Genomic DNA, 27,530 nt, shown 5'->3' with positions numbered 1-27,530 from the left:
GGTGACTTCCTACAGCAAGCAGAAATGTTTAAAAAAAGTGAATTTTTCTGAATGTTTTCACTCTATTTTCACTCCATTTCATCAGAAGTGGCCTGAAACTCCTGCTTTTCATCAGGCACCCTGGGGGGAAGCCTTGCTATGGAAATACTCCTTCTTCTTTGATGCAAAACACTTTGAAAGATAGAATTTCCAGCTGGGTTTTTTTTGACCATGGCTATCCCAGTGGGGTGCTGGCTTGTCAGACATGTGATATGTGATCATGCATTGCTTTGGACTCTGGAGTTCATCTGCAGCAGCACAAAAGTCCTGTCCTGGGATGCTCCTGAGAGTGCTGTACATGAAAGGTGTTGAAGCAGAGACCTGGTGGGTTTGGTCAGTTGTGGTGTTAGATACAGATCCAAATGGAACTCATGGCCATAATGAAAAAAAAACAAAAACCACACTAGAGGGTCTTTTTCTTTTCTCTTTTTCAAACTGAAGCTGCATTTTTTTGCCAGGATGCACAAGAACAGGGCCTGCACAGCACAGGGACACCCACGTGGAGCTAAGACAGGTCTGAGCCTTGCTTAAATGCAAACTCACACCTCTGTGTACAAGATCCTGAGCAGGCTGGCCCTTGTTTCCAGGATAATCACCCTAAAATCTTCCTTCCTTTACCCACTAGAGTGAATGTTGTTGAAGATCCCCCAGCAGGGAGAGGAGCACCTGATGCTGTGCTTGTCAGTTGTGCTTCCACAGATAGAAAAGCAGGGAGAAAAGTACCAAAACAACTGGAAATATTTCATTTGTTCAGCTCAAATACTTCACTTGAGTCTCTGGGACTGGTAAATAGGTGCTGAAGTCAAACTGTTGGTATTTTCCTGCTGTGGGGGGCTCTGGTCAGTGCTCCTGGACTGCTGGAAGAACAGGGCTCAGAGCTTTGTCATTGTCATCAAATCCTGCCAAGGGGAAAACTGTCAAATGAAGGGGGAAAGGAAAGGAGGAAGACAGGGAAATGAGCTGTGCCTCTGCAGCATGGATATCCTGGGACTGCTCCTGCCAGTCACCTCCTCCATCCCTTCCTTCCCCAAATCCAGCTGGGTGATCCTCCTCTCCTTACCCCTCCTCCCTCCAAGCACTTGAAACCTTAAATCCTGCACTTCCCTGTCAGTTGTTGTTCATGTCAACATGAAATAGCTGCAAACAGCCAAACATGGAGCTCCTCCCTTCTGGTTCCCATCCACCCTGGCACAAGGAGCCAAAACCCATGGGAATGGTGTGTGGGGAGGTGCTCTCATCCCTCAGTCAACACTGCAGGTAGTTGGGCACTGAAATTAATAAACAGGAGGGTTTGAATAGACACCCCCACAACTGCAGTGATTTTTCTCATGGAAGCACTGATCCATGAAGTTCTGAGTCGAGCACTGTGTAAGTTGATTTAAAAATGCATCCAGCTCTGGCTGCAGGCACCGTGCCTGGGGTGGAACCTCCACACCCAGAGGTCTGTGCTGCTCCCCCTGCCCTGGCTGTGCTGCCCACAGCTCTGAAGGGATGGGTGAGTGCTCTGCAGCTGGAATGTGGGGCTGGGACACAGATGGGTCTTTATTTCCCATGGCCATAGGAGTGGAACATTCTCTTTACAGGGAGCAGAGGATTGGACATGGGCAACTTTTCAAACTGCCTGGTGATTTTGGGGTGTTGCACTTTAAAGACTGATCCTTTTCCAGAATTGAAGTTCCATTATCAGCCCCATTTCAGCTTTCACAATGCACACCTCCAAAATCAGCTGTTCTTTCCTTTTTTTTTTTTTTTTTTTTTTTTTTAAACAAAGCCTGGCTTAGGAAATGTCCCTTGAGAAAACTGTAAAAGATTCTTGCTTGCAAAGCCACCTACTGATGTGCTCCTAATTATTGCAATCACATTATTTCAGTGATGCCTCCAGTACAGAGGATCTTATCTTTTCATGTACAGGGTGTTTGTATTTGGATTTGCTTTGGAATTGAAAGTTGTGAGTAGAGTTTCTAGAGTCTTCCAGCAGGGTGTTCCCCTCTTGCTTTAATAAAAGGTGTAGGGCCAAGAGAGGGGCAGTTTATCTCTCTCACCTGTAATGAGACTCTCTGGAGAGCAGTGCTGAGGGTCAGGATGGGATTTTTTCAAGCCATTACAGGCTTCACTTGGATGTTGTTGTGATTGTCTTGTTCTTCTGGCAGTTTTAAGTTTTTAGGCACACTGACCTTTAAACTGAGTCTTTTGGGGACTGACTAGAATAATTTTGGGGGTGTTTTTTGTGTATTTTATTTGGGTTTTTTTTTCCATTTGAGGAGGAAGAGGACAGGCTTGTGATGAAGTCACTGGGCAGCATTTGAGGCCTCAGTTCAGTTCTGGTTGCCTGCTGTGGAACATTGGTTGGCATTAAACCCAGATATTTGGGGCCAAGTTCTAAATCCAGCAAGGTGAATATCAGAATGGCCATTGTTCTCCGTGGGGAAATGTTTTATTGATTTATTTTTTTCCAAAGGAAGAAAACCTAAATAATTTAAACTATCCCAGACTGTGGTCTCATTTTCCATTCTCTGTTAGTTGCTATTTCTGATGCCTGTTTAAAAACATGTGAAGCATCACAGTTTCCTAACCTGGCACTGTTTCATGCACTCCTGATGCTTGCCTTGCTTAGAGATCAGTGAAGCAAATGAATCCAGAAGCTGAAATGCTTTTGAGCCAGGGCCCTGGAGCAGAGCAGGTCAGGACTGCCAGAGACGGTGGCTTTTAGAGGGCTTGTAAGCACCAGAGCTGCTTACTTTAGAGAGCTGGAAGGAAAACAATAGATTTTGGTTCCCAAATGCCAGAAAAGTCAGCAAGAAACTGTTTACTCTGACTTTAGTTTAGATTGCTTAGAGCAGTGATAAATAGAGGGTCAGTGTGCACATTAGTGGATTGGTGTAGGTGGTTAACATCGTTCAGGAGCTGTGTTTTCAAAAAACAGCATCTCTGTGATGCTTTTTAACTTCACTGGTACCTTGATCTGCTGATGCTCAGTTCCTTCCCCAGGAATTGAGCTGGGATGGTGTTGGACTGGTTTTGGCTTTGTTCACTGGTGGAACTCAGAGCAGTTCTCAGTTGTCTGATTTTTTCCTGTGAAGCAGATAAATGCCAGATGTCCCTCTGCCAGCTGGACTGTCCCAGTAATGCGGCTGTCACAGGGTCTGTGCATAAGACAACGAGTGGTTTAACCCTGTCCTGGTTTCCTGTGAGGACAGAGGAGTCTTTCCATAATGAGATACCCCTGTCAGTGCTGCAGCACCACGAGGTTCCTTCAGACCTCAGTGATGAAAGGCAGAGTGAAGCCTCTGGTGAGAAGCAGAGCGCTGCACTTTGATGTTTTCCTTGAAGAGATCAAATGGGGAGTTGTGGTGACTCCTGGGATCTATTTGCTAAGCACACACAAATCATGGGTGTGGGGAGAGGGGGAGGTTTAGGTTGGGTATCAGGAAAGGTTCTTCCCCCAGAGGGTGCTGGGCACCCTCTCATCCTCATCCTCCCCAGGGAATGGGCACAAAGCTGCCAGAGCTCCAGGAGAGTTTGGACAGCACTGCCAGGGACAGGGTGGGGTTATTGGAGTGTCTGTGCAGGGCCTGGATTTGGATTCAGTGATCCTTGTGGGTCTCTTCCAGTCCTGGATATTCTGGGATTTTCTGTTGGTCACTATTAGGATAATCTAATGGCTTTGTAGAAAGTACAGTGACCAGGTATCTCTGGGAGCTGGCTGTGCACAGAAGGGGAACCTCTGTGCTGTTAATCAGGCACATAAAAATGAGTGAGGGCTGGATTCCCTTCCAGACCTGATCCCAAAGGGGCTGCCCAGCTCCCTCCATGGCCCACAGGCTGAGGGTGCCTCAGCAAGACAGTGTGAGCTGACCAATGTGACCCTTTCCACAGACACTCTCTGTCCAGAGAGGTTTGGATGGACACAGCCAGTGGCAAGGAGAACCACTGGGAAGAGACTCTTGCTGCCTGGAATGGTTTTGAAAGCAAAACCAGTGAGAGACTCCAAGTCAGAAATACAATTTAATAGGAGAAAAAAAAAAAAAAAGAGAAAAAATAAAATACATACAATAGTACAAAAGAAAACTGACAGAGTCAGAATACAACCTGACACCCCGCTAGTTAGGGTGGTGGTAGCAGTCCAGATGAAGCAGTCTTGTTGAAGTAGTGATCCTGTAGGAAGGTCTGGTAGCTCTTGTGCTCTGGAATCCAGTGGGAAAGGCTGCTCTGATGTTCCAAATCTCAGTTTTTATCCAGGTAGGAAGTGTGTGGCTCCTCCCCCATGGGTGCAGCATCTCCCAATGGGATGATGGAATTTTATCAGTCATGCAGTGGGACTCATTGGCCATTAACAGGAGAGGTCTCCTGGAGCAAGGATGGGTTGTGCAAAAGATACAGAACACTGCCCCACCTGGTTTAACAGCTGGCCCATTAGCAGAGAATATCCCCCACAGAGATAAGGATCACTGCCCCACCTGGTTTCAGCACTTGGTGATAGAATACACACTTTTGGGCACATCTTTACACATGACCTAGGACACTGCCAACCTAGCTGAGCACTGCTTGAAGGATGTCTTACTGCAGGAAAATCTGTCTTCAGGGTGTATAAATATTGCTCAGTGTGTGTCCCTCCCTCACTAATTAATTTACGTGGAAACCCCTTTTGGGATCAGCTGAGCTACATTTGTCAAACTTTACCAGCCTATTTGCTCATGTAAGGGTGCCAGTTTCCCAGCTGGATTTTGTCCCCAAAATCCACAGTGTGACCACTGCACACATCCATTTCAGTGCTCTGGCAGCACAGGTGGAAATCCCTGCCTTGCTGCTGTTGGGAGCAGCTACATCCCGTAGAGAGAATTAGCTCTAATCTCATCATGCACACCTGATGTGCATGGAGTGTAGCTTGGAGCACAGAGGGATGCTGGAGCAGTCAGGAAACCCTGGAAATCCTGCTTGGTGGCAGACTTTGGGGTCAATTTGCAGTGGTTGTGGTGGCCACTGGGAGCAGGACAGGAAGCAAAAGGCTTAAGCTGCTGTCAAGGCAGAGTTAGGTTATCTCTGTAGGGCAGTGACTCTCTCAAGCAGATTGTGAAGTTGCTTCAGGAGGGTTTGAGTAGCAGGTCAAGCTCACATCATCCTCCTGCAAGGCTGAGTGGATCCTTTGCTGCACCAGAGAAATGGATGGAGTGACCTCTGGAGGTGCCTTGTTAGCTCTGTTTCATCATTCAAAGCTGCAGCTTTGAAGAACAACTTTCTTTCTTTCGGGGGGTCCAATTACATGAAATTATATTGCAGGCATTGCCCTCAGGAGTCCTTAAAGCTTTGTCTGGTTGTGGACTGCAGCAGGGGTGGATCAGGGAAGAGAATGACACAAGTGGTTCAGTGGCTGAGCCTTTTAGCTCCATACCCTCAGTACTGGTGGCCACCAAGGGATGTCTTGGAGAGCTGGCAGGCAGCAGAGGTGAGGTGAAATGTGTTTCACCTCACTTCTTCAGTGATTTGTAGGATTTGAGATTGCCTCTTGAAGTGAAGTCTGTCACACTGGTATCATCACCACTGAAAAATTTATTATCTGTGAAATGTTTGGTTACTTTGGGGTTTTGGCCACACATCCACTCTCAGTGGTCTGGATTTAATTGCCATGTAAGTTTGCTAAAATCATCCCATTAAATATTTCCCCAGAGCTTCAGCAAGCTCCTCAGCCTTCAGCAAGGCTGGTTTAGGTGAGTCTTGGTTTTGTTGTTCCACTCTTTAGGTGAAAATCAATGTTTCTTAACAAGTTCTGGCTCACACAATCTGTGTCTGTGATCAGCCTCAGAGCCAGACGCTTCCATGCAGTATTTTTAGTGGTTAAGTGACCAGTGAAAAACCCTAAATCTGGAAATAATTGAATTTCTGCTTTAATTTTCAATGTCAGCTGAACACTCGAGGGAATTTCAACATGATGTATGAATAATTAACATGAGCAGTTTAAAGCAGCTCTCTTGCTAAGACTAAGTACTGTGCAAAGGAAGTAAAATACAAACACCCTTTAAAATTTCCTAAAGGAAAAAGGAAGGGTAAATAATTACTTAACCTCCTGAGACTCTGGTGAAGTCAGAAACTTCCATTTAAATTACTCTGTCAATAATTTAATATTTTAATTGCAACAAAATCATGCAATTCAGTTACAATTCCCAGAACAAATTGTGGCTGTGTCCCCGTGGTTGTGCTCCTCGTGTCCTTTCATGATTATACATTTTAAAGGCAGTGGCCCAACATATTGCACATATGCCTAAAAATTCTGGTTTAAGAATAAAATCACAGTTTAAAGGTAAAATTTCATTTAACAGCTGGAAGTCACATCCAGCTTTCCTGGAGGAGGAATGTTGTCCCATTCTAGTATTTTTCTGAGCATGCATCACTTGTTTTTGTTGTGCCATAGGGATTAAATAGAAGGAAGAGAGTTGGAGCAGGTGCTGCAGCTTTCCAGCTTTGCCTCTGATTTTTTTGCCTCTTTATTTTTTAAATTTATTTTTTATTTTTTTTTACAATTCAGAGTTTTGATTTTCCTCTCACCAGAACTCCTACTTGTCTTCTGTGCTCGAGTTCCTTGTAAAGCAAAACAAAAAGCACAGTTCTGCATTAAATACGTCACCAGGAGCTTGTACTGCTGTGCATACTGATGATCATGAAGAAAATACTGAACAGATTTACTTTAACTCTCTTAAGAAATTCACTTCCAGGCTGAATGCCAGTGTGAGAAATACTGGCTTAAAAAGGAGCAGTTTTGGGAAGGTGATAAAGCCCTGGAAATGGGATGAAATTTCCAAATGCTCCAGAGCTATAACAAACAGCTTGTGGCAATAAAGAGCTGGCAAGGATAATCCCTGTTTGAGAAGAGATTCTGGAGGATGGAGCAAAATAAAGTCACTTAATATCAATTTAAAGCCTGGCCTTGTTAGTGAAGTCAGTTTTTTCATAGAGTCATAGAATAGTTTGTGTTCAAAGGGATCTTAAAGCCACCTTCCACTAGACCAGGATGCTCCAGAGGAATTCCTGCTGCAGGGATCCTCACCTGTGTGGCCAGGTGGTTCAAAGAGTTTCATTTGATGGTGGCTCATATTTGGTTAATATCCATCAGAGTCAGTCTGCTCAGTGAAGAACAGCTCAGCCTATAAATCTCTTTTCTTTCTGTTGCTGCCTTTCAACAACAACGTAATTCCATTTAATGCATTCTGGTAACACTTGGTTAGTGCTCTAAACTGAGAGGAGATGGGCAAAAATGGATACAAATGCATCTTGGCAGTGATTCAGCTGGATCTGAAGAGGAATATTAGAAAGGATAGGGTGTGTGTTTGTCTGGGTGTGTGAGAAAACCTCACTGAAGGAGAGCCAGTGGAAATACACTCTTGTTGTGTAGCTGTGGTCAGGCAATCTGACAGCTCTGTGCTGCAAAAAGCAGAATAATTAGCACTTGTTCCTTCAAATAAGGGTGTTTTGGGCACCTTTGATTTCTCTCTCTCTGAATTTGTTCCTAGCTCTTAAAATATTGTTTTTAATTGCTCTTTTCTTTGAAATAATGAATAATTTAGGCTCATAACACATAAGAAATGCTATTCTCCCAAGACTGATTTCAAATGTACTTTGCAAACCCAAACCCAACCGCTTCATCAGGTGCTGAATTAAAGCAGAGTTTCACTGCAGACTCTTCCTGTCTCCCTGCAAATATATCCAGGTACAAATATACCCAGTGTGTGCCCCAGAGCCTGCTGTGGGAAGCTGACTTCAGTTTGGCACTGCCTGGAGATGCTGATCCATGACCTTGCAGCCTGAAAAGCCCCCTGTGTGAGCAGGAGGCAAGAAAAATAGGAGAGTGCAGCTTGAGTTGGAGGTGCTGCAGGTTTCCAGAGAATTTGTGGTGCAGGAGGGATGTTTGTGCTCGGAGGGGAGGTGTCCAGGTGTGTCCAGGTGTGTCCAGGTATGTCCAGAGATCTCACAGGTACAAGTGCCAGCCTGGGTGACACAAGAGGGAGCTGTGGACTCTCCTGAGGTGCTGCAGGGTTCCCCCAGGCATGGAAACACGTGGGAATGGGCAGGAGAAGGAACTCCAGGAGCACAGGAGCCTCTGGAAAGGCAGACCAGGCACTCCCAGGGTGGCTTTGCTACTGGTTAGCCCTAAGGGATCTGGAGAGGAAGTTGGAAGAGAAAACATCTTCCCCAGGGAATACAGATTAAAAGTAATAGATGCTTAACACCTGGACTCGATGATTTAGAGGTTTTTTTCCAACCTGAATGATTCAGTGGTTGTTGCTGAATCGAATGCCATTGTGGAGATATGAGTTAGTGTGTGGGATTACACCTGCTGTTCTCGTGTTGAGCTTCACTGCTCATTCCTTCCTGTTTATTTTGAATTACACCTGGCTCTAATTCCATGTCATAAATAGGCAATCCTTTAAATTTTGCATTATGTGAAGCTCTGCAAGCATCAGCTCCATCAGCAGAACTTCCTGGAGGCTTCAGATCAGCTGCTGGGCGAGTCCAGGGCTATCATCAGTGCTTGGAACTCTGCAGATACCCAGTTCCATATTCCCTGTCCCAAGCTCATTTTCTGGATAATAGCATTGCTCACATTATCAGGTGGTCTGGAGCTCTGCATCCCTTAACCACTGGTCCATTCCCTGCTCTGTGTGTTTGACTGTGCTTTTTCTCCAATATCCAGTGTATTTTCACTTGAACAAAATTGCTGCCTTCCCTCCCCCTCTCTTCTTTAAAGCTCTTTTAAACACTTCTTGCATTTTTGTCCTCATTCTTGCCTTTCACCCCAGTTCCTGGGTGGATACTACGTGCTATACTTGATACAGTCTGAGCTATAAATAAGAAGCAGTTTGTTGGAAAGTAAAATTAGCAGGCCAGATTTTCAACGGCGCTTCTAAATCTGCGCCTCAGAGTGTGCCTGTCCTCGTTTCCCAAGGTGCTGAATCCTGTTGTTATCCTTCATTTCAGTGGGGATTGGTGATGCTCAGGACTCCTGGAAACCAGGTCACTTTTATATTTGGGTCCTGGGCATGGATGGAAGAGCCTGATCTCCACAGGTGTGTTGTCAGTGGAGAGATGAAGGCATGGACAGGTTGGGGTTTGTTCCAGGTCAGTGCCTTAGCAAGCAGCAGAGTGAAGTGGGGATTTGGGGAGGGAGGTTCCTGTGTATAATAAAGGGTAACATGAGATTCTCAATGGGTGACTGTGGACTCACTCATGTCCCTGTGGTGACAAACAGCAAGTTTTTTAAATTCGAAAATCACAAAATCCATCATTTCACTTTGAAGTGTGGTCACAGTGATGCCTGAAGAGGCTGCCTAGAACAGAGGCTGGACAGTGTTAAAGGAATAAAATGAGTATTTATTAAAAGGCCTTCAAAGGATGCACCTTGGGCAGGACAAGAGTCCAGCCATGGCTCCACCCAAGATGGACAGCAAGTCATGAATTTTCACACTTTTATAAGTTTTAGTCCATTTCCATACTGGGGTTAATTGTCCAGTTCCAGCTCCAAGTTCTGCAGTCCCAGATTGCTCTCCTCAATTTGCTGATTTTTATACCTTTTGGGCACAAAGCTGCAACAGTGTCCCTGGTTCTGGGGCTGCAAAAGGATTGTTTTGTCAAACTAATCTGTGAAGATAATTTGCTCACACTTGATATGAAGTTCAGAGTTACATACTAATGCAGTACAGAATCTGGGAAATATGAAAGCTAAAACTGAAGGCATCAGCAGGCTGGAATTGTTACCTGATCTGAACATTGCTGGAAAGGAATCATCTGCAGATCCACTGCAGGAGTGTTCCTGGTGAGGTGTGGCTAGAGGTAACCAAATTTTGTCTCCCTGCAATGGTCCTGAAGTGGTGCCAGCTCCATTCTCTTGCAGTCATTTAAAGTGTTGCTGTCCATGGGAGCACAACAAGGATTCAGTCAGAAGCCTAAGTGAGAATTTTAAAAATAAGAATCTGGAATTTAGGCAAATGGAAACAGCTGTGGGTATATCCTGGTGGCTCCTGGGTTAGTCTTCAGCACAAATCAAATTGTCCAGCTGAGTGTGTAGCACTGGGTTACCACGCTAACGAGCACAACTAGAAATGCCCACTGAGGTGTCCTGGTTTGGAGGACAGGTGTCTGCTGAGAAAGGCAGGAGCTTCTCCTTGAAATGGAGAATGTAAACCCCCTCCCTCCAAATTATTATAATTTTGAAATCAAGGGGCTTTCAGACAAAGATATGGGAATTAGGAATAACAGTTCTTTACTAGGGAAATTAAAATAGAAATACAGCACTACAAAGAACAAACCCCAAACCCTGACACAGTCAGAGTACAACCTGACACCCGTCAGGCAGGGTGTTGGCAGCAATCCCATCCCATGGTGGCTGCATCCTCCTGCAGTGACAGATGTGGCTCAGTTGGAGCAGTGCTCCTGTACAAGGTGCAGTTTCCCTCCAGAGCTCCAGTGGTGATGTGGAGAAATCCGGTTTTCCTCTGGAGTCCAGTGGAGAAAGGGGCTCCCTTAGTGTCCCAAAACCTCTGTTTTTATCTTGGTAAGAAATGTTGGGCTCTTCCCCCTGGCTGGAGCAACTCCCAATGGGATGCAGTAATTTTATCAGTCCCACAGTGGGACTCAATGGCCATGAGCAGAAAATGACTGGCTGGAGGAAGGATGGGTTGTGAAAAGATAAAGAACAATGCCCTGCCTGGTTTCCATGGATGGCCCATTAGCAGAATATCTCCCATGGAGATCAGGATCACTGCCCCCACCCTCAACAGATGATGATAGAACAGATACCTTTTATCACACTCTGTATTGTAACCTAAGACATGAGGGAATTCCTGGTCTTTGATTTTTGACAAGCATTGAACTGATGCAAACCAGAACAGGGACAGCTTGGTTGTGCTCCTGAGAACACACTCAGCTGGGGGGTGCTGCTGCTTGTGTTGTAAGAGTGTGCAACACCTGGGCATTACCCCAGTGATTAAGCTGATTGAAGTCACAATTTCCAGCCAGCACTGCACCAGTGCAAAGGGAAATATTTTAGAGGTGCAGATTTTCGTACAGATGCTTCCTGTACCAGGGAGCTGCTCCTGTGCTGCAAAACAACCAAAATAGAGCTGGTAATGCTGGGGGAAACAACAGCTCTGTTACTGTCCTTCCTGGAGTGGAGGAATTAATGAATACCACCTAAACCACTGCTGCTGGCCTGGCTGGGGACACAGGGAGTGTGTGCCATTCTGCTGTGGCCAGTGCCATGTGTTAAAGCTCAGAGAGTCTGGGTTGGTCTGGGAACCCTGCCTGGTGCTTTCCAGCCTGGTTTAGAGCCCTCAGCACACACTGCTGAGCACCAAAGGATGGAATGGTCAGCAGCTCTGCATCCTGCCCTCACCTGCATCCTTCCAAGGCTGCTGAGTCAGGCAGGCCTTGGGAAATGGGCCAGGAAACAATTAATGTTCTCTAGTTCAGGAATTTCTAGAAACACAGTGGGAAGATCATCAAAGAGTGGCAACTTTACTCATGGTAGTTCATGTAACAGCATAACCAAGGGAGGTGATGGATTAGTTCTGCTGAGTCTCCTCATGGGCTCATCTTGCTCTGGGATAAGTTGGGAAAAAGGGCTCTGCAAGTGGAAGAAGTGGCCAAATCTCACCAGAGTGCTGGCATCACTTTTGTCTTTCAATTTGCTTTGTGCTTTAGGGAAAAACCCCACGAGTGGGAGCAGAGTAAGAGGGAGCTGCAGCTGGAGCTGGAAGGGAAGGAATGGCAGAAGAGGGGCCAGTTTGCGATAGATGCTTGTTGACACTGCAAAGAGAAATACTTGCTTTACCTGCCACCACGAAAAATAGTTCTGGGCTTTTGACTGTGCTTTTGGCAGCTGTGCTTTTGTAATTAAATTGTGCCCCTGGTTAGGAAGGCACAGTAGAGGATGATTAAAAGCCTCAGAGGATGTGGTTGCTGCGTTTCTCCGTTTACAGCTGTGTAACCCAGGGCTCTGCTCTACAAAACCTCAACATACACAGAGCATCAAGCAGAAAGAGTATCCAAAACAGGTTTTCTTTGTTAGCTCAAGAGCCTCCAATTTCTCCTTCCAAGCCTCCTGGGTGCTCATATGCCAAGACAAGTTCTTGGCATCCTGTTCCATTGCTCTGAGCTCTGCTGGAGGAGGAGCAGCTGCCTCAGTCTGCATTTCCCAAGCCCTCTCCCAGCACAGCTTTTCCCTCTTTTGGAATAGTGTTTACACAGCTACTTTAAGCAGGTAGAGATTACAGAAAGAGGAGGTTAAAGCTGAATTTGGCTTATGGGATTTCTGAAAGCTTCCTCTGTTGCCAGCCCCATCCTGCCACTCCTTGTGGGATCCTTCAGGGTGGAACTGGTGTGGTGAGGACCAGGGGTTCCAGAGCCTGGAACTCAGCAGCTTGTGCTCCTCTGGAAGGAGTGAGAGCTGTATTTCACAGTCAGTTTCCAAACTTAGTCCATGATGCCAAAGGGCTGTGCTGTGCATGCTCAGCCATTTGATCTTGTTGTGTTTTTCAGCTCCTCTCTTACCCCAACAGAGCCATCACAAGGTCGTCTGGGGATCAATCTCAAAACAATTTTCCTTTTGCCCATTTCAGAGCCCAGCTCAGCAGCACTCCTCAGTTCTGAGGTTACCTGATCCAGGCAGGGAAACCTCACACAGTTTAACAAGACCAAGTGCAAGATGCTACACCTGAGCTGGAGCAATCCCCAGATTCTTCTACAATTTTACATATTGCTTTTGTCCTCATGTTAAACACCCCAGATCCCACAATGGAAAGGGCAGGGGACAGGGGAATACATGTAAAAGAGAAAGGATTGGTGAGAGAACAAGTGGAAGGAAACTCTCTGCAGCATCCTTTTGCAGTAATTAGGGAAGTTAATGCTGAGGTGCTTCAAACCCCAGGAGAGGAGAGCTGGAGAAGCTCTCCTGGAACAAGATTCCTGAGAGCAAGGATGGCATATCATGGAGTAAAATATCACTGGTGAGACAATCCCTGAGAGAAAAGCTGCTGTTGAAAGGAGAGCATGGTGTGAGGGGGTCAGCTCCACCTGAGCTGGAGCAGAACAGGGTGATTTGAGGTCCTCAGGGTAAGTCCACTGGGTGCTCTGAACCATTAGAGCAGTTTTTGTGCCCACTAAATACAGACCTGAGTCTGGTGAGCTGCATGCCTCAAGCTGGGGAGGCTCAGGTGAGCATGACACATTGAGAGCTGTTTTTCCCTTTTTTCCTGTTTTTTTTTCCCCTTTTCATGGTCTTGAAGTTTTTTTGGAGAGAGTAGAAAGTGTGTTCGGTCTGACTGAGCCTGCCAGGAATCTGAATTTGTACCAGGCTCTTGCAGAGAGAGGCCTACAGGCATTTTACCTGCATGAAAAACTGAGGCAAGGTTTTCCTGCTGTCAAGACATATCTGTAGGAAGCAGAAGAGTCTATGTGCTCTTCCAGGGCCTCTACACCATGTTTCTGCATTCCCAATATCCTGGAGTGCTGCTCCTGACAGGAGGATGTAGCCAGGTGGGGTTGGGTTCCTTCTCCCACATAACAAGTGGCAGGAGCAGAGGAAATGGTCTCAGGTTGTCCCAAGGGATGTTTAGATTGGGTGTTAGGAAAAGAATTCTTCACTGAAGGGGTGGCCAGGATTTGGAACAGCAGTGGAATCACCATCCCTGAAAATGTTCAAAATACATGTGGATGTGGCTCCTGTGGACGGGGCTTGGTGGTGAACACAAGGTTCTGGGTTAATGGTTGGACTCCATGAGAGTTCTTTTCTGACCTTAATGACTTTCTGATTCTGTTATTCTATGATTAATCACGGTCCCTCTGTCCCCCAAACAGCACTTACTGGGAGGGGCCCTTTGGTGCAGAGAGCAGGATGTGAGAAATGCTGGAAATCAGCTGTTGTGCTTTTTGAGAAATGCTGGAAATCAGTTGTTGTGCTCTGATTTATTACAAGGCTGGGGCAAAACACTGCCAGACAGTCATCGGGGGAAGAAAAAAGGTCTTTAAAATCCCTGTCCTGTCATTGACATGGATTCCAGGTGCTGAAAGATTTTGGAAAAAAAGGGACAGCCCCTCCTTAGAATATTTAGAAATAAGAGCTGAGTGAGCAACTCTGCCCCACAAGCTGTGGAAAGCTCTCTTTCCCCTGCTCAATCTCTCAAGGAATGTGCATTTGGTCTGCTCTGGCCAAATAATCTCTGATAATCCATGACAACCAAGAACTGTGAGCAGAGGGGCATTTTGGGCTTGAAGGTGCCAATTAGCAGGGGATGTAAGGGAATATTTGGGTGCCACATTAATTCTTGGGGACTGAGTCCTGATAGCACAGCTCGTTCCCTAATGAGAGATGGGTTTTTCAATAACTCCACAGGGTCCTGCCACAGACTCTGATTTACCTCTGACAAGTTCAACCAGGGCCAGATCAATACTGTGCTCTGTGGCAGTAAATAGGCTTGATTTTAAGTATTGAGTAAGAATTTATTTCACATTCAGGGTGGATTTTTAAAGGGTAGAACACACTGGCCTTTCAAGGCTGTGGGTGGCTGCTGGATCTTGCTGGTGCAGGGAAAAGGGAGCCAGTGAAAGCAGGGGTACATCACTGCCCTGGGAGCTGGGAGGCAAGAATCTCCTTAATGGGAGCAGTTTTAGTTAGAACCACCTTGTTGGGAAGCACCACTCAGTTCTGTGAGTGGCCTGAGGAGACTTTTTATAAAAATCCTACCTGTATCCAGCAGGTAAAGCTGTCACTGTGGAGCTGTGCCTGCTTCCTCAGCCCAGGGTGGGGATGTCGAGCTGTCCAAGTGTTGGAACTTAGAAGTTTGCAAATTTTAAAATTGTTTGTGGTTTTTTGATATTGATTTTTAAGGAAATATTTTTTATTTATTTGAGGTTGTAAAGAAAGCTTTTAAATTTGAGTAATAAAGTTAGAATTATTAGTGTGTAGTTGGAATAAAAGTGTGTGGCATTATATGGTGAAGGGTTTGGAATTTAGGATTTTTAAAGTATAGTAATAGGTATAAGATAAGCTAGAGGTTTTTAGGTGTTGTCTCTGTCTTCTTCCTTCTTGCTCATGGTTTCAGGTAGTTTTTGGTTGAATAGTTAGTGCTGCACTGCAGGTCACAAGGGTTTGGTTATTAGGTCAAAAGTATAAATAATGTAAATGTTAGCTTTTAATTGGACTGTTTAGCTTTAAATGACCTTGTCACTAACAAGATTCACCTCCATTTTCTCACTTTTGGCTTCACAGCTAGAAGTGCTAAAGAACTCTCTGTACTTTAGGTAAGATTTAATAAACAACCAAGTCCAAACAAGAAATCTGTCTCCTTTGTGTTTTCATCCTAACTCTAAGTGAAAGCAGAAGAAAATGAAAAGTAATTAAGTTTTAAAATAAAAACTAAGCCACTGATGAGGTGGTGCAACAAACCCCTTACATCCAAGCATGACTGGAAGAGTTTTGTCGGTGCATGGGGCTGCCAATTCCTCTCTGGGAAAGAGACATTTCAGGCACCCATAAAACCCCATTACTAAGAGGGATAATCAGCCTCAAGAAATGCAGGATCTCTCCAGGAAAAGCCAGATTTGCTTTTACCACCTATTTTCTGATATATATCAGAATGGTTTGGGTTGGAATTAACTTCTAACACCATCAAATTCCAACTACTGCCACAGGCAGGGACATCTTCCACTGCCCAGGCTGCTCCAAGCTCCATCCAGCCTGGCCTTGGACACTTCCAGGGATCATGGGGCAGCCACAGCTTCTCTGGGCAACCTCACCACCCTCACAGGGAAGAATTTCTCTTTAAAATCCCATCCAAATCCCCCTCCTCACTCAGCAGTGTGTTTTTAGAACAGCCCATGTCCCTGTGTCACACTGAACTCCATCACCAGCCCCACACAATGTCTGGGTCCTGTCTGCTCTCATCATACCCAGCAGGACCAGCCAGGGACTTGAGTGATTGACCCAGGGAGAGAGTGAGGAACCAGACTAATTATGGTGAATACTCAGCTTCGACAATTTCTTTGTGTCACGACTGTTTAATCCTCCCTTAATCCTCTAATGCTGCTCAGTGACTTTTCTTGTGTTATCTTCATTGTCTTGCTAATAAGATGTTGCACATAGCAGAGATTTACACTGAAAGGTATTAAGGAGGATTATGTGAAGATTAGACAAGAAACATTCACAATAGTTTGGTGATTTCTGAGTACCCAAATTTTTAATTTTTATAGTGCAAGGACTTTAGTGTTTTTTTAAAATAATTCATAGAGAATCTCTCCTAGAAAATTCAAGAAGTTGCTGCTGTTCAAAAGAATTCTCTTGAATTGCAGCTCTGGTTATGTTCAGATTGCTACTAGTTGTATTTGTCATCTGGCTTTATTTGTTTTGGGTTTTTTTCTTCCAAAAAGTGGACCCAAATTATAAGGGGCTAAAAAAGAGGGGGAATTAAACTCACATGGGATCTCTCTCTGCTGGACCAGGTACACATGAGCATCCTCCCTGCTGATGGGTACAGATCACTCAGATTTCAGAGGGCTCTGTTGGTGCTGGGAAATGTTTTGCTGAGCCTTTATAACCACAATTATTTAACCTCTAAGGCCTGGCTGTGGAGGAGGAGGGTTGATGCCTTGCAGCTGAGATTTTGGGCTGTTATTTCACCATCAGTAAATTGATGTAGCTGGAATTTTGCAGGAGCAAAAGCACCTTTTGATTAGAGGAGCACTTAAAGTGGGAAATTAAAACACTTTAAAATAAAATAGCAGAAACCAAAGGGAAGTAGATTTTATGTTTTAACTCTCAAGAGCTGCTGGAAATTAATCTTATTGTAGGGTCTTAAAGAGAACCAGCCACTGAATTGGGATTTAGTCTCTGTTTTCCTTCAAAAGCTACAGGTCTGTGTGCTCAGTGTCAGGCTGGGGCACAGTGCTTGTGTCCTACCCTGTGAATTCCTGGTGCTCTGCCCTAAGAGCCCTTCCCAAGCCTTCACATTTGCCTCAGGAATCTTCTGTAATTGAGTATCTGATGTTAGTGGGTGTGAGGCTGTTTGGACTTTCAGGTATCCATTCCTTCCAAAGCAGACACAGAAATAATGAATAATAAATGGTACTTGCTCACAGCTTTTCTGACATTTCCTGCCTGTCCTTAACAGTGGGCTTGTATTCCCTGTTCTACAGAGATTGGAAAACACCACCTGCAGTGATTGGAATGCAGTGGTGGGATGCTCCTCTGGGAATTCTACAGAACATCTTACTTCTGACACCCATTCTGAGCACTCAGCAGGCTCCCTTCACCCTGGTTTTTCTTGTCAGCCCAGCTAATAATAGCTGGTGTTTATTATTAGCACCTCTTTGTTACCAGCTCCATGAATAGAGGTTGAGTCACAGAGTCACTGAGTGATTTAGGTTGGAAAATACCTCCAAGATCCTCCAGTCCAGCACTGCCAGCCCACCACCAACCCCTGTCCCCAAGTGCCACATCCACACTGCTTTTAAATCCCTCCAGGGATGGTGATTCCACCAATTCCTGTTGCCATGGCTGACCACCCTTGAGACCTGCTCTGTCCCCAGGCTCTGAGCTGTTCAACCCCATCCATCCTGGCCTGAAAATCTTCCAGCAATGGGGATTTTCTGCCTGACACCATCTCATTTAGTGGTTCACTGTGCTCCTTGTGGAGCAGCTGCCCTGCTGTCCCACTGAACTTCCCATTAATGCAATTAAAGCTTCTTGGGCATGTCTACATGGACCTGCCTGATGAAGCCTTTCTTTTGGGCAGGAAAATGCACATGAGGATGACTGGAACCAGAACCTTTCAACCCAAACCATTCTCTGATGTTCTGTCTCCCCTCTGTCTTGTTGAAGTTGTTTGACCCCACACACAGATGTGGGTTGGTTTTTTTTTTTTAAGCCTTCTGATTGCTCTCATCCATTTTCACATCTCTGCTGAAGCTTTAGGTCCCGATTCAAAAGCTCTGGGAATTCTGCATCCAGCCTTTAAAATCACAACAAATTTCATCTCACATTGTAATTTCCCCTAAAAATTATTTATATTTCTTCATCCAAGCAACTTTCTGATGCCATCTGGAGTGGCAAGAGTTGGATGATGCAAGCTCCTACTCCTGCCACAGAACCTGCCTAGACAGGAACATGCTGGTGGCTGAATTTTGGGACTGGCCAGCCCTGGATTTCTAGCCTGCTCTGCCATTCTGATTTATGGTATTGAAAGAAGCCCTAAGCCATCTAATTAACTGCTGGCTACCCAAAACACAGCAGATATGAGGAGTGATTTACTGTCACGCTGACATGCTCTACAGTCACGATGACAAGCACAAAATGGAAGTTTTCTCCACTCAAATGCTCTCTTGTGGTAAAGAAGAAGCACTTCATGATTGCAGAACCAGAAAATGGAGACAGCTTATTTCACTGCTGGCAGCTTTGTTAATAAAACATTGGGAAGGCAAATAATTATCTGACATGCAATTACATCTAAGCTGTTTTCCTTGGGAAAAAAAAAACCCAACAAAACACAATAGAAGTGTTGGGCGTCTGATTTTATTATCCTGTCTGGAAAGGCTGCACTGGATATTTGGAATGGATACTCAATTTATGGTTTGTTATTGAGCAGACTGAGTGCTGGTTGTCTACTTGGGCTGTGTTTTACTGCCAGGGAGTTTCAGAGTGGCCAGGGTGAAGTAGGAACCTTTCTCCTAAACTCTGAAATGTGGAAAGAGTTTGAAATGCAGGTTGGGGAATGCCCAGATTTGGAGTTTTTCAGAAGCTTGTAGCCTTGCCATTTTGCCAGCACTGCTTCTCAAATGATCAGATCACACACCAGAGAATGGTTTAGATTGGAAGGGACCTCAGAGGTCCCCTAAATCCTTCCACCTGCAGCAGGAGGGGTGGGCTGTAGGGAGTCTGGTGAGCTCTGCTTTCTCAAATGAGCTCTGTGCATGCTCCAGGTGAGGTTTCTGCGTGTTCCCCATGAGTTTCTTGCTCTTCATCACACCTGGCTGTGGGTAAAGCCCTTAAGCTGAAATTTATGATTTGTCTTGGTGTTTCAGGATTAGGACAGCAGAATCCATCCCTCCAGGCAGGGTCTCTGAGGCCAGTAACAGTGCGTGCATGAAATAAAGTTCCTCTTGAAGGAAAAATTTTATTTTTGGTTTTTCATTGAGCAGTCTTCCTTTCTTTCTGATTTTTCTGTAAATATGAATGAGTTTCAAATGCTGGAGGCAACTTTTTAATATTTTTTTCAGCCTGAAATTATAGGATCACAGAATGGTTTGGGTTGGAAGGGACATCAAATCTCATCTCATTCCAACCCCCTGCCACGGGCAGGGACACCTTCCACTATCACAGGTTGCTTGGGGTCCATCCATATTTTTTTTCTTACAACAGCAAAATATTGAAGATGCATCAAAGTTGATACATTTTCTGTTTCCATGAAATGCTGGATGCCTTTTATTAAAATTGAAGAATCTCTCTCCATGCCCACAATTAATATTTTTTTCCTTCCATCTTTAATTGTATTAATATTACTTGCTGTGTGATATTTCAATATTCCAGCAGAGTAAAAAGTTTAAGAAGCTGCTTTTCCAGCTCTGGAGACATCTGTGTGTACCTCCTAATCCTTGTGGGTGGGTGGTTTATGTTTCAAAATATCTGTGATTAAGGAAAATCTGAGGTTTATTTTAATTGAAAATTTAGTCCTTGTGCTTCCCAGAGACACTGTGGTTGTCAGGTCTATAAAATCACTCAGTAAATAAAAATCTTCCTTAAGCACTGTAGCAGAAGATGTTGCTGCTTCCAAGCCAGTTGAGTGCTTGTGGAGGAAGGGGGAATCATCAGATATTTTTGGGTTTTAGGTGCATTCTCATCCTTTCAGGTGTATGTTCTCGGGCTCAGAGGCAGAAGGGAAGGAGCTGGACAAAGCAGGGTCAAGGCAGGACTTCCATTAGGCTGAGACACCAACATGTGATGTGGTTGATGCAGCTGAAGATGTCTCTGCTCTTTGCAGGGTGTTGGACTAAATGAGATTTAAAGGTCCCTCCCAACCCAAACCACTCTGTGACAGAGAGCCTGGCTGCTGCTAGTGATGCCTTAGGATTTTAGCTTTTATATTTTTCAAATCCTGTACTGTGTTAGTGCGTAACTCCAAACTCTATATTGAGTGTTAGTTAACTGTCTTCACATTTTGGTCAGGCAAAACAATTCCTCTGGCTCAGGACCCTAAAAGTATAAACAAAAGTGAGTTGGGGAGGAGCAAACTGGGGGAATGTGACTTCATTACCTGGAGCTTTAATTGGAGGATTTACCCCTGATACGTAAATGGTCCAAACTTAAAATTGCCTGAAAAACTTGTGACCATTGCCCAGTTTGGGTGTAGCCTCAGGAAGGCTTTGCCCAAGGTGCACCTGTTTGAAGGCATTTAATAAATACCACTTTATTCTCTTCCTCTTGTCCAGCCTCTGTTCTAGGTAGCCACTCCAAGGCATCAGTAGCCAAGAGACCACTGGCTGGGGGCGGTCTGAGTGTGTTGTTCTGGTTCCAGTGGTGTGGCACTGCTGCACATCTTCACATTGTTAACTTGGAGTGATGTTTCGTTGGTGCTGTTTATCTTATTTCCAGGACTTGCCTGCTAGGGAAGGCTAAAAATAGATCACAGGGTGTTTTTGTGTTACAAAATCAGGGTGAGTATTAAAGAGTGAATTCTTGGGCTGATTTACTGAAAATAGCAACTCATGTTAACATGAACCAGAGATCAGTGTACAAACATGCAACTCCCAAGGTATTGAAATTGCTTCAGGTTTAGTAGGTGTTTCTTGCAGTCATTAGGTGAGATTTTAGGGAGTTACTCTACATTTGCAAAATATAGGAAATTCTGGTTAAAGTTCAGTTTTGCCTCAGTGAACAAAACATATGAGAATGTAGAGTGCCTCCAATGTGAGCATTCTCAATTAAATCATTCCTGCTTATGAGGGGTCAGTTTTGGATCTGGTTTAGCATCTTTGGTGACAAGGGCAGTGGTGACAAGGTGTGAGCAGTCCTGCCCACCCCATGAGATTGTGGCACACACTGGAGGGGCTGGAGCACCCTCCCCTGCCTGCCTGGGTGCTTTGCTGATATTCTTCATTGCTGAGCAGGGATATCCAGCAGTTTTTAAGCCAGTGAGAGTTCAGAAAGAGTAAGGACTTCAGAATTTGATTTTTAAAATCCATATAACATGGTTGGGCACAGCAGTGAGATGAAGGATTCTTTTCTCTGCAAGCCTTGGAAGTTGTTTTGGATTGAGTTGCTCAAATCAAGCTGCATGCTTCTGATTTTGCTGCAAGCAAGTAAAAGTTCAAACTGAAGTCTTGACTTAGCTGTACATAAAAATTCCTTTGTAGGATAAGTCTGTTTTGATCTCAGTTTGACTGTTTGTCTCTTCTGCATCTTGCATCTAATTTGTATTCCAGTGGGATAAAATGAACTTGATAATGGCCTTTTAGCTTGTCATCTTAAAACACACACTCAGGCTGGAAGAGCCAATAAAAGTCATGTTTATGAGACTCTTACAGTCTAGTGATTTGGAATGGACTGACCTGCTGGCTGCAGGGACACATGCAAAGTGGATTTTAGATGGATCTTGTAGCTAGTTTTGTTCCAAACTAGCAAACAGCACAGTTTTGGATGTGAGCACTGTTTTAACATCAGTTAAAGTTGAAGAAGCACTTTCATGGCTTTATCAGGCATTCACACACTGTGTTTCCCATTGGGAGCATCTGCCCTAGCCAGGGTATCTAAAAGCCATATGAGCAAGTGGGAGCAAGTCCATCACTGCCCTTACAGCCAGGGGGAAGAAGTGGGTGCCTTCAGAGCTGCTAATTGTGGATATGGTGAATGTAAAAGAGACTGATAGTACTGTAGATTTATTTAATCAGGATGCCTTGGCAAGAGCAAACAGAGCTCTGAAGGTTGCAAGAAGATTGGATCAAGTCTGGCTGACAGGAAGTATAATTTTACTAAGTAGAAATGTAAAGTTTGTCTGTGTGATGTTTAACTAGATGATTGTAATAAAATATTAATAGCCTCCCTGAAGTGGTATATGAACACATGTAGCTCTCAGTAAAAACTGGATTCTGATGACCATTCAATAGTCCCCATCTCTCAGCCATCGATGACTGGTATCAGGTTAAAACACACCTGTAAGGAGGTTGTGAGTTGCCTTCTAACACTACCAGTTCCTCGCCACTCACTGTTTAAAGATGTTGGTGTGGCTGGTTCAAACTTTGACATCCAAAGTGAGATGGATCCCGTTATCAACATGGAAATCCATAGTTCCATGTACTTGTGCAGCTGTTTTCCTTTCTCTGGTGATGCCACACCTGTCATCCTCTCTGGATCAGAAAAACCCATGACTGCCTGGAGTTCAACTCCAGATTGCAGCTTCAGTGAGAAGAGTTAATAACTTTTACTTTGCAGTAGGTCCCTGAAATATGTATGACTAGCTAGTGCCAGCAGAGCTGGGGTGAGCCAAGGAGCAGAGCGTGTTTTGACGGCATCAGCCCCTCTGTGCTGGGAGGGTGCAAGGCTTGTTAGAGGATGTGATTCAGCACTCCCCAGTCCTGACTCCGCTGCCAGGGCTGGTTTGCTGTCTGGTTAGTGAGTCAGCAAGCTTGCAGCTTCACCCTCCTCTCATCTGGATGAATATTTACTGAGCCCAGGGACAGAGAGTGCTGCAGGGAGGGCGGTGGGAAGCGAGCGGGATGTGGCGCAGAGGGGACTCTTGGCTGGCATGGGGATGTGTCCTGGGACACGCCTTGTTCAGTGATTTCCTTTTATAATCATGCTGTGTCCAGAGCTTTGGTGAGTGCCCCTCAGTTTTTGCCTTAACTGGGAGCAGGTGTGGAGGATGTGAGCCTGCAGCCTGGGTTATGGTTTACACAGTGCAGTTACACTGCTGTGAGTCACACTGCAGGATTCCCTGGAAAATAGGGACTCCTGAGGGAAAATAACTGGATATGTAGATTGATGATAGAATCATTTAGATGGGAAAACATCTTAAGATCATTGAGTCCAACCATTCCCCAGTACTGCCAAGCTCATCACTGACCCGTGGTATCAGATCCACACATCTTTTAAATCCCTCCAGGGATGGGGCTCAGTCATTGTCCTGGGCAGCCTGCTCCAGGGCTTGACACGTCTTTCCATGAAGAAATCTTCCCTTATATCCAATCTAAACTTCCCTTGGCTTAACTTGAGGTCATCTCCTCTTATCCCTGTTCCCTGGGACCAGAGCCCAACCTCCCCCGGCTGTCCCCTCCTGGCAGGGAGTTGTGCAGAGCCACAAGGTCCCCCCTGAGCCTCCTTTTCTCCAGGCTGAGCCCTCCCAGCTCCCTCAGCTGCTTCTCATCAGACTTGTGTTCCAGAGCCTGTTAGTATTTATTATTTATTATGAGGAGCATCACTCTGAGAATAAGAAAACTTCAAACATTCCAGGCTGAAAGCACAGAACTTGAAGCAAGCAACAACACACAAAGAACTGTTGTAAAGGAAACTTGGTTTAGTCTTGAATTTTAGAGGGAAACCCCCATATTTTCCCACTCTGGTGCCTTGCACAAGGTGAGTAAGGTGGCACATGGATTTTATACTGACTTGTAGTCTTGCAGTAGTTACTTGGAGTAACTATTGTGGTAAGCCAGTCATCACATTGCACTTGTGGATGGATGGGACAGAGCTTCCTTCTCTGTGTTCCACTCCATATTATTTGACTCTTTTTTTCAGCACGTGCAGAGCAGAGATGGAGAGCACAGAGGAAGGATCAAAAATGCAGGAGCAGAAACAGATGGCCAAAGCTCTTCCTCATGGACCCAGAGAAGCTGATGCCTTTCAAACTGCAATCTTTGATGGAAGTTCTAAGTACCAATTCCACATAGGTTTAAACAGTTTTGTATCTTCTTCATTTCTTGTGTAGCTGTTTTAGGAAGCAGAGGTGGCTGGGGGAAGATCTGAAAGATTGCTTTGAGGAGTTGAATTTGGCTTCTGGCTTAGTGAAACAATGGCTGATTCTCCTTTGAATAAAAAAAGGCAGCAATTCTTAGATTCAGTCACGTTCTGTTGTTAGTGCTGAAATTGTCTGGAAGAAATGTCTGGAATTGCCTGACACTGTCTCTTGTGTTTCATCCTCACCAGTGCTAAGGTTCGTTAATGATTCCATTATAAACCCCTATTTGCAGAAATGGTTTTCTAAAAGCAATCTCTGTGTTATATTATTATGTTGTTTATATTATATAAATGCTCAAGGACTAGACATGTATTAATAGGGAGCCTTGTGATTGTGGAACCAGCAATTACTTGACTGGTGATTACTCTATCACAAACTCTGCTGACTCTCAGCACTTTGGACAGGAGAATAAAATTCCTTCTGCAAATTGGGAAGATAATTTCCTTTGGAATAGTGATTGTTACACAGTGCTGGAAATCCTCTGAATGCAGATAAGCAGTAAAAGCCAGTTAGCTGTAGGCAATGCAGTTGATGCTTTGGAACAGACTGCCATGGTGGAGAGCCTTGTGAGTCACCAGGGATATAAAGAAGATGCTAGAGGAGATCTCCAAGCCTTTCAGGAGGGGATGAGCTGGGTGGAAAACCAAGCAGCTGTAACCATTCCTCTTCCCTGTGCTCCTTCCATGCTGTGTCCACTGGGTGGGAAGGCTTTGGGAGTGGGATGAGGCACTTTGTCCTTCCTTTCCATTGGGTCCATCACTGTCTCTTCCCTGCTGTGTCACTGCGCCCCAAGAGAAAAGTGAGGCCACTCAGTCCCCAAAGAGGGACAGGAGAGCAGCTTTACAGGGATGTGCAGGGCAAGATCAAGTGTTCATGTCCTGCTTGGCTGCTCCAAGCACCTGAGAATCCCTTCCTGCCCCTCTGGGTACAGGAGTCACTGCCTCTTCCATGAGGATGCCACAGGACAGATCTGTCCATGTGCCAGCCTCTTCTGTGCTGCATCCAGAGGATGATCCAGCTGGGACTCTGCTTCCTCCCCTCTCTTTTGTGGCTGCATCCAGAGGATGATCCAGCTGGGACTCTGCTTCCTTCCCTCTCTTTTGTAGCTGCATCCAGAGGATGATCCAGCTGGGACTCTGCTTCCTCCCCTCTCTTTTGTGGCTGCATCCAGAGGATGATCCAGCTGGGACTCTGCTTCCTCCCCTCTCCTCCTTGAGGGCTGGGGAAGGAACCAGTCCTTGGTCCTTACACAACATCATTGTGTAAATCCTGTGAGGTTCCAGCACTGTGCCTGAGGAAGCCCAAGATCGAAAATTCGAACCCAGAAATTCTTCATCTTTTCCAAACCACTTTGGCCTTCCCTAGAGCCAGTGGCTTCTCCCTCTTTGTTGGGATAGTGTGAAAAGAAGGACCAAGCCCTGGCCAAGAGTCTCCACTCTCAGCTTCTGTCCAAAGCACAGAGACTATAGATAAAAGGTCTGTGCTAGTGCCCTTAAATGTTCAGCAACTTTACCAGCAGATTCTGGTAGAGATAAACTACCTTTTTATTTCCCATTGTTCCTACAGCTAAAACCTGGAATATAAATAGTAAAGGTTTCTCCCTACAAATTTTTGGGTAAGACTTGATCTCTTGGTGAAGAACTCTGGAGCCAGGGCTCTTTAGAGGTGTCAGCAACCATTTCTGGCAAAGGAAGCTCCCAGCACAATGCTGGTTACACCAGGGGATGGAATCTTCTAAGAGTTCCTGAAGTTGTGTGGGTTGACACCAGTTCACTCAGTGAAACTTTTCCTCCAAGTGAACACCTTGCAAAAATATTAATAGCAATAATAAGGAAGTAGAAGAGAGAGAAGGTGTCAGGGAAAGAGGGACAAAACATGTCCTGGCTGTCTCAAGGGAAGTGAGGAAGAAATGCAGACCAGCCATAGCCTATATATATATAAATATATATTTCTATATCTTTCTTGATTGTGACAATTTTGGTAGGGTGTTAGAAGAGCCTCCTGCAATACCACTGCTTTATTATCACACAGACCTGGATGCCACATGTTCTTTTGCCCAAGGCATTCCTGATTTAGCAGCTCTATAGGAGTCCCATCATTCAAAGTTTACTTAAAATAATTACTATAATCACCCGTATATTGTCACAGTGTAAGGAACCAGAAAATTGCATTGCATAATTCCCTCTCAATTGCCTGAGACTCTCCTGTCTGTGTTGCCAGCACAGTGCAGAGATTTGATGTGAAATGCCAGTTTCCTGCAAAGGGGCTGCCATGGTTTCGAGCTGATATTTTTATATTTGATCTGCCGCGCTCAACAATTGAATGAAAGAGCAGTGCTGGCAGAGGTCAAGCATTGTTTGAACGTGTTGCAAATGGTTTCCCAGGGAAACAGCAAATCAGTGCTCGTAGGCTCCTGCAGCATCTCCAGAACAACATCCAGCCCCGTGCTGCTGTAGTACTCGGGACCAAGGGCGATGCAGGCTAAAGGCAGAGTGAGCACCTGAGCAGGAGAGCAGTTCCAGAGGATGAAGAAACACTCGGCAAGAGTGGCACCGCTACCATCTTACAATGTTTCCGAGTTAAATTCGCCTGTGCCAGACGGTAAATGCTTTTTTTTTGTCCCCTGTGTATCTCATCCTAGGCAGGAGTTCACTCCTGCTCCGTTCCGTGCAGAGTAACAGGAATGTTTTGTGTGTGTGTGTATTTTTAAAGAAAAGCTCAGATAATGTTTTTAGCACTTTAATATCATCTGGGAGAAGTGGCAATTAAATTTCTGTTGCCTGTGTTCCACTGCTGTGTGAATGATTCCTGATGAAAAAACTGATGTTGAAATGTGAACAACAGATAAAGTTGTTGCACTTCAATTCTGGTTTTTAAAATTATGTAAAATTAGGTCTGTGTGATGTTGTTGGCTTTTCTGGAGTATTTTACTGTGGTGTTCTGGATTTATTGTTTTTACTGTGAAGACAGAGGCACCAACTTTTTTTGTGCTTGCTGTCCCTCAGCTCAGTATAGCAGTTGTCCCCTTAAACTGCTTTTCCCCCCCCCTCATTTTCAGAAGTGTCAGGTCTTAAGAAATTCTTTAATACAGAAAAAATACAAGATAGAAATTGGGAATTCTTATGTATGCTCTTTATCAGACATGAGAGCCTTGCTCCTTTAAGAGTGCCATCAACTTCTTATCATGCTTCAGAGTCGCTGGGAATGTGGTGATGTTGTTTTGGCTGACAGTGAAACAAATAAAAGTCAGTGTGCTGAAAATCTACAGGAGGTGCACATTCTGTATAAATCAGAGGCCAAAAAGGAAAGCTTTCTTCAAAATACTCCTGATGTTCAGGTTTGAGTTTTTGACTTAAATGTCTGTACAAATCTCAGGCTTTAACTTTATTTGAGTTTGTAATCCTCAGTGTCAGATGTTTTAAAGAGCTGCGTGGCACTCCCCAGAGTTGCTCGTTGTGCCAGAAATGAGCTGTGCTCCCACCAGGTGTGTGTGGTGAGGACACTGGA

At 44.9% G+C, this 27,530-nt stretch overlaps 1 protein-coding gene across 4 annotated transcripts in view; it reads left to right on the top strand.

Annotated features, from left to right (window-relative positions):
* SLC35F4 (solute carrier family 35 member F4) overlaps positions 1 to 27,530 on the top strand; it is a 113,676-nt gene that overhangs the window by 53,362 nt on the left and 32,784 nt on the right. Inside the window, exon 1 of one of the 4 annotated variants that reach the window (XM_033062927.1) lies at positions 26,302 to 26,624. The exons of 2 other annotated variants lie outside the window; for them this stretch is intronic. In XM_033062927.1, the coding sequence (XP_032918818.1) occupies positions 26,549 to 26,624 (76 nt within the window). In that variant the 5' untranslated portion in view covers positions 26,302 to 26,548. Of the gene's footprint in view, positions 1 to 26,301; positions 26,625 to 27,530 lie in introns of those variants that run through there. One more of the 4 variants, XM_033062929.2, reaches the window with a different exon arrangement.

This window comes from Catharus ustulatus, chromosome 6 (genome assembly GCF_009819885.2).
Source record: "Catharus ustulatus isolate bCatUst1 chromosome 6, bCatUst1.pri.v2, whole genome shotgun sequence".
Taxonomy (NCBI): Eukaryota; Metazoa; Chordata; class Aves; order Passeriformes; family Turdidae; genus Catharus; species Catharus ustulatus.
This window is presented reverse-complemented; position numbering and strand designations above follow the sequence as displayed.